Consider the following 6,954-nt stretch of genomic DNA (forward strand, 5'->3'; position numbering starts at 1 on the left):
AATGACAATGGCGTTCACAGCTCGTGCTCATGACCATGGCCGTGAGACTTTCCAGATGCAGCTCGGAGCCACGCGAGCGTGAGTTGCGTGTCCGTCATCTGCCGGCTGCATGTTGGCCATATGTCCCCCTGCCCTCCAGTGTGGGACTTCTGACTCAGACCCCCAGCCCCAGCCCGGTCTCTCACAGAGTGACTACGTGGAGCGGAGGGAAGAGCCAAGACCACAGTTCCTTTGGCTGATGTCACTTCAGCAGGCCACTTAACCTTCCCACGGCTCAGTTTCCTCACTGTAAACAGGGGACAAGGACTCCTGTGGCATCCGCCTCACAGGCAAGTTCCTAAGAATTCAGTGGGTTTACCAACAAGATCTGGGGGGTGAGGGGGAAGGGTACTTTAAATGTAATTACTTCATTTTTTAAACCAACTTTCTCGAAAGCCCCCCCCACACAAATGAGCTAGACTTGTAGGGCTTTTCTGGTAAAGTAGGAGGGGAGCAGCATGCCTCCCCACGCCGACGACACCCACTGGGCCCTGCGTGCACAGGAGGGGAACAGAGACCCCCCACATACTACTCCTGGAGGGCTGCAGGCAAGGCATTGCCAGTTGCTAGACCCTCTGTCAGGAGCCCTGCTGGCACAGTGGGTTAGGCATTGGGCTGCTACCCGAAAGGCCGGTAGTTCCAGCCCCCCAGCTGCTCAGAGAAAGGAAGAGGAGGCCACTTGCGCTCCTGAAGATTTGCAGTCTCAGAACCCCCAAGGAGCAGCTCTGGCCTGCCCTGTAGGCACACTGAGTGAGAACCACTTGATGGCAGCTTTTTGGGGGGCTGGGGTGGGGTTGAGGGGCCCAGGGGCCACCTTCCTGAGCAGTCTGGAATATCTGGGCTCCCTGCGGCACTAGGGGGCCCATGCAGTCACTGTCCGTCTAGATGAGGCTGGGGCTCTGTGGGCCGGGTGGAAATGCTGGCCCTTGGGGGACGGGCGGTGAGCTAGTGGAGACTCAAAGAAGACCTGGTTTTCTGCCCCTGTGCGGCCCACAGAGATGGGGGACAGAGTCCCCAAGAAAGAGGGGAAGGGAGAGAAAAGGGGACAGCCTATGAAGGTGGGATGGTGGGCCTAGAGAGCTCAGAGGGGTTGAGAGACAGAAGGCAGCCCTCTCCCCGTACCTCCACCACGTGTGACGAGAAGCCTGTCTGGGACATCTCCAGCCCGAAGGAGGTTTCATTCTTGTTGGTGCCTGAAACGGAGAGACAGAGAGATGTTAGCTCCTGGTGTGCGCACATGGCAGCAGCTAAGCCTGTGGCTCGACCCCCCAGCTCCTCTTTCCCAGGGGCCTCTGCAGGGAGTGGGCTCTCTGGCTGGGAGCTTGTGGGGTGCCTCCTTGTAGCCCGCTCCCTTGTGCGACAGGCATGCTTTCCATAAGGCTGTGAAAACAGGAAAAGAAGCCAGAAAAAGGGACGGAAATACATATTTGATATTTTTTGCAGAAGGCGGAATTTCCCACTTTGTCCCCCCTTATAATTCAGCAGCCTTGGTGCCAGATGCCCTTGGGTGGTAACCAAACATCAAGTCTACCCTCAGGGGAGGGATTCGTCACCTTGGCCTATTTGCAGAAGGAATCCCAAATGTGCTGAAAACCCCTCCCCACATAAGAGTTCATCGCCCAAGGGGCCATTGTGAGGCTGACTTGGATTTTTAAGCTCTGGTTTGAGTGTCCAAACACATACTCATGTGTTCTGTTTACTGACACTCCATCAGTGCAACAGTCAGCACTCGGCTGTTTAACTGAAAGGTTGGCGGTTCAAACCCAACAGGTGGCTGGGCGGGAGAAAGGCCAGGCCACCTGCCTCCATGAATGGTACAGCCAAGACTCTCCCACGAGGCAGTTGTGCCCCATCACACGGGGTTGCTGTGAGTCAGTACCAACTCCTGATCTGCTTCCCAACATTTCCTGTTTGTTCATACGGGGGCTTATCTCAGTGGGGGCCTCCTCTGAGCTTTTGTTATGTGTTTTTCGGTATATGAAACCCAGCGTTGATGAATCTATAGGGACAGCAAGTAGAATAATGGTTTCGGGGGCGAGGAATACAGTGGGGGTGAGGTGGTGGTGGTGGTGGGGGGCGCGGGGGGGCTGGTGATGGTGTTGAAAAGTTGCTGATGTCAAGGAGTTCAGGAAAGAAAATGTTTTGAAATTGATTGTGGTAGCAATACTGCTTGATGTGATTGAACTATATGGGATACTGACAATAAAATGGTTTAGTAAACAAACAACTAAACAAAAACAATGTGAGTGCTGTTTATGGCGCAGTCGGGTTGGGCTGATAACCACAAGTCCAGTAGTTTGAACCCACCAGCCGCTCCATGGGAGAAAGAGGTGGCTTTCTACTCCTGTACAGAGTTACAGTCTCAGAACCTCACAGGGGAGGTTTGACTCTGTCCCACAGGGTCAGTACAGGAAGTGACACCATGGCAAGTGTGTTTGCTTTTGAGGTTTGTGTTGGTCACTCATGGTCCCCAGGGCACTGCGGGTGTCTCAGGATTGGACAGGGTCTTAGATTCCTTTTCACAGTGCTCTTGTGAGCACTCAAAGCCCAACATTGGAGGGGCTCACTGCTCCAACAGATGGTGTCAGGGAGAGACAGGGAGCTTCAAAAATTCCGGGAGAAATTCCATCATCTTTGAATTCCCCACCTGCCTCCGGCCACCAGAGCTTTCAGAAACCTCCTCCTATGTGCATCTCAAAGACAGAGTTTCAATCTCACACAGAGAGGCAACTCACAGGCACCCTGCCAACCTGCCCCCCCTCCCCAACAACACAAAACAATCCGGGCTTTGGGTGGCATGGGAAGCAGGGAGGGGAGGAATTGGATATTCCAGGCAGTGGGGGAGGGCCCTCTAGGTTTGCCAGATAAAATATAGGCTTACCAGTTAAATCTGCATTTCAGAGGAACACTAAATACTTCTTGTTGTATTCTATATTGGGTAAATCTGGCTAATCTGTTTAAAGTGACAACCCGTGTTCAAACCCCACGCGCTTCTTGAGCTCTGCGGCTTGCTGGGGTAAGCCACCTCGCTCCTTCCAGACTGTCCTGTCAGCAGTCCAGTGAAGAGGTGGTGCACACAACCACCTTGGGGGTTTGTCCGTAAAGCAGAGATGCCCGCCCCCCGGCCTGAGTAGCGCTTCGTTGTTGGCATTTATTCTCGAGGGAGGACACCTTCTCAAGCAGAAGCCCTGGTGGCTCAGTGGTTAAACACGTGGCTGCTAACCCAAAAGTTGGTGGTTCAAACCCACTAGCTGATGCACAGGAGAAAGAGGTGGCTCTCTGCCTCCATAAAGATTTCCAGCCCCCGACACCCTATGGGGTTGTCCTACCCTGTCCTACAGGGTCCCTGGGAGCTGGAATTGACTCGATGGCCATGGTGTCTGAGCCTTCCTTGTCAAGCAGAGAGCAGAGGTGGGTCAGTGGTAGAATGCTTGCCTTCCATGGGGGAGACTTGGGTTCGCTTCAGTTCTTGGCCAACGCACTTCAGATATAGCCACCACCCACTGGTGTGTTGCTATAATGCTTAACAGTTTAAGCAGAGCTTACACACCAAGACAGACTAGCAAGAAAGACCTGCTGCTCCACTTTTGATGAAAACCCTGTGGTCACAGAGGCACCGAGGCAGCTGGCAGCCTGCTAACCCACCCCGTGCTGCAGGCCGGACCTTGCTCTGTGGGGTGTACTGTGTGAGCCCCATGGGGTGGAGCCCTCCTCTCAGCATGCCTGACTCACCTTCCAGGCTGAAGATCCTGTCCCCCAGGGCATCGACTATGTCCTTCAGGGCCGCCTCGTCGGTGACTTTGAAGAAATGCTTGTCATCAGGGTCGCTGGCGATGTATTTGATTTCATTCAGAAAAGTCTCTGGATTGATCCCTCGGCGGTTGTAGTAGCCCAGGACCTGCCAGGAACAGGGGCAGGGTCGACAGTCCGGGACAGAGCACACATTTCCCCACCCTCAGACCCCCCGGGCCAGGGCGGTGGGGAGCCATCACCGCCCCAGGGGCCTGGAGCACCCCCATGCTTTTCATTTTGGAAGAGACTGCCTTGTAGAGGTCAGCTGAGTCACCTGTTCTTAGCTTAGGTGACGGGAGTGCATCCGGGGTGTTTTCCGTGGTTCCAGCACTTCCCCAGCAAAGGTGAAAACAAAATCCAAACCCCATTTTTGTGGATAACCCTGAATAGCGTAGAAAGAAGAGTCTCCACTTGATCTGACGAGAGGATAAAGCACGGAGAGGCTCGGCTTCAGGATCTCTCAGCTTGTTACACGGCCTGGCAGAGGCCTCCTTGAAGGCCCTGGGGACTGACAGCCGGGCCTCAAAGGGGCAACAGACGGCTCTTGGGTAGTCCGCAGCGGGGCAGGGGGTGGGAGGGCACTCACAGCCACTGCGTATCTGGTCACGTTGTCCTTCTCACTCTGCTGGATCACCTTCTCCAGGTCCGGGCTGTCGTGGGACTCGCCGTCCGTGATGACAATCATCACCTTCTTGGCCCCTTTCCTTCCTCCCTTTTGGAAAGCCTCGGAGCTGGAAGCAAGCACGGTGGAAGGGCCCGGAGAGGGAAGAGTTAAAATGGGGCAGCTCCTGGCTCTCTGCCAGGGGGGAGGCACAGAAACCAGGACTGGGTTTCCCCTGGGAAATCCAGCAGGCCTTGGGACCTTATGCCAAAGAAGTAGCAGATGGACATGCCCAGGCTAGTTTTTGGTCAATGGCTCAGATGGGTCTCATATCTGTCTGTGAACCAACCAGCCAGCCATCCACCACTGAGTCAATTCTGACTCATGACAACCCCATAGGCCACAGTAGAACTGCCCTTCTAGGGTCTCCAAGACTGCACGTTTCTCATGGAGGAGGCAGCCTCGTCTTTCTTCCTTAGAGAGGCTAGTGGTTTTGAACTGCTGACCTTGATGTGTGCAACCCACTATGCCACCAGGGTTCCCCTTTAGGATGCTAAAATTGCTGTTTGGGGGAAACTCTGGGATGAGACTGGGAGAAGAGAGGGTCAGATGGAGACCGCACGCAGTACTAAATCGTGGTTCAAAAAGCTGGCTATATTTTAGAATGACCTGGCTGTTAAAAAAGAAAAAAACCCAACAAAACAAAACCAAAAAAACCCGAAACAAAAACCCAGGCTCTACTTGGCCCAGAAATCAAAATGTTGGGGGTGTGGCTTGGGCATTTGTATGTTTCAAAACTTCACATCCAGAGTGAAGGGCTACCTCCCTCAGTACTGAGGGTAACTCCACACTCACCTAATGTGTCAAATGTGTGGGATGAAGTCTGACAAGGCTCTGATTTCTCCCTGGAGGACTATTTGGATTCTATTTTGGGAAATATTAAATATCAAATTCTATCAAAAACATTTGTCTTTCTGACTTCTTATTTTGTTTTCAATGCCCAAAGTAGGAGCTCAGCCCACTGAGAAGGGATCTTAGTTAAGGGGACTCCAACAGGGCTGATGCATTGACCTTCAACACAACAGAGATGCTTTTACAGCTGGTAACTGCTCTACCAGGCAAGAGGAACCATCCCTGGCTCAGTGGCCAACCATCCTCGAGCCTGAACGGGTCTGTGAAATGCAGACCAGAGAATGCCCAAGAGTCTGGCCAAGCAGGTAGAAGTTTCCAGTAAAGACATAAAAATGAATGTTGCTCTTGGCCTGCATGATTCCTGCAAGTCCTGACATGAGAGGGCCAGACGCTCCCCAGACGTAGGCTCTGTGATGCCAGGTTGAAGCCCGTCTTGGTGCCGCGAGGCTTTGGTTACCAGAGGCCTCTCTTGTTACCCGACAAGCTGTCGAACTGACGTGCATGATTTAGATGTTGAGGAATTCACAGAACCTGGAGTAGATTAGTCTAGAATATCTTCAAGAGAAAAATATGGCCTGCTCTTGTGTAAGATATTCTGGCTATAGGGAATTTTTAAAATTCACATTTAATTAAGCCATGGGCCATAGGGCTGCAGTGACACACACAGTGAGGGCAAATCTGAGGGCTTATATCTGACCCCAGCCCCCACACTCACTGCCGGCCAGTCTATCTGACGCAGAATGACCACACGGGACAGAGGAGAGCTGCACTAGTGGGTTTCCAAGGCTGTTCATCGCTACAGGAGTAGAAAACTCCACCTGCCTCCCACTGTGGGGCTGATAGGTTGGAACTGCCGAACTTGAGGTTAGCGATCCCACGGGTAACCCACCATGCCATCAGGCTCCTTATGTATGACCCCAGGGAGGGAGAACTCTGCTAGTCTCTCAAAGAAGATTCTAGATGCTTCCATAATTGTGGTGTCAGGCAAAAGAGCTAAACTCTATGCAAGAAAGTGTGGTGGGGGTAAAATAAGTATCTGTGAAGCCAAGGAAAATGCCATCTTTCTATGTAATGGAAGCGAGGCTAGTGAGACTTCACTTCACCTCTTTGGACATGTCGTCAAGGGGACTGGTCCCTGGAGAAGGGCCTCATGCATGGTAGAGAGTCAGTGAAAGAGCAGCAGACCCTCAAGGAGATGGATTGTCACAGGAGCTGCAACAATGTGAGCCGCAGGCTCCAGTGCAGCCATGGTGGTGAGGATGGTGCAGGGCTGGACAGCGGTTTGTGCTCTTGAGCAGAGGGTTGCCATGAGTCCGAACTGCCTCGATAGTACCTCACAACAACACACAACAGAAGAGTGTGAATATGTGTATAGATATTTAATAGTATGACTATTTGTATGATTCATCAGCTTTACAATTTTGATGTTGTATCATTGTGTGCTCACCTTCCCGATACAATCGCTGAAGACAAATGGGTACATAAGCAAAAGTGGTGAAGAAGGCTGATGGTGCCCGGCTATCAAAAGATACAGCGTCTGGGGTCTTAAAGGCCATCTAGCTCAGAAGCAACAAAGCCCACATGGAAGAAGCACACCAGCCTGTGCGATC

The 6,954-nt window shown here is 52.5% G+C and overlaps 1 protein-coding gene across 1 annotated transcript in view; it reads right to left on the reverse strand.

Moving 5' to 3' along the window:
• The window catches only part of ITGA11 (integrin subunit alpha 11), a 121,054-nt gene that overhangs the window by 40,027 nt on the left and 74,073 nt on the right, over positions 1-6,954 (reverse strand). Inside the window, exons 8-10 of the mRNA XM_004711943.2 lie at positions 4,418-4,562; positions 3,772-3,937; positions 1,162-1,232 (exon numbers count right to left, since the gene is read on the reverse strand). Of these exons, the coding sequence (XP_004712000.1) occupies positions 1,162-1,232; positions 3,772-3,937; positions 4,418-4,562 (382 nt within the window). The remainder of the gene's footprint in view (positions 1-1,161; positions 1,233-3,771; positions 3,938-4,417; positions 4,563-6,954) is intronic.

This window comes from Echinops telfairi, unplaced genomic scaffold, assembly GCF_000313985.2.
Source record: "Echinops telfairi isolate 266 unplaced genomic scaffold, ASM31398v2 ScPeMD7_7475;HRSCAF=8513, whole genome shotgun sequence".
Taxonomy (NCBI): Eukaryota; Metazoa; Chordata; class Mammalia; order Afrosoricida; family Tenrecidae; genus Echinops; species Echinops telfairi.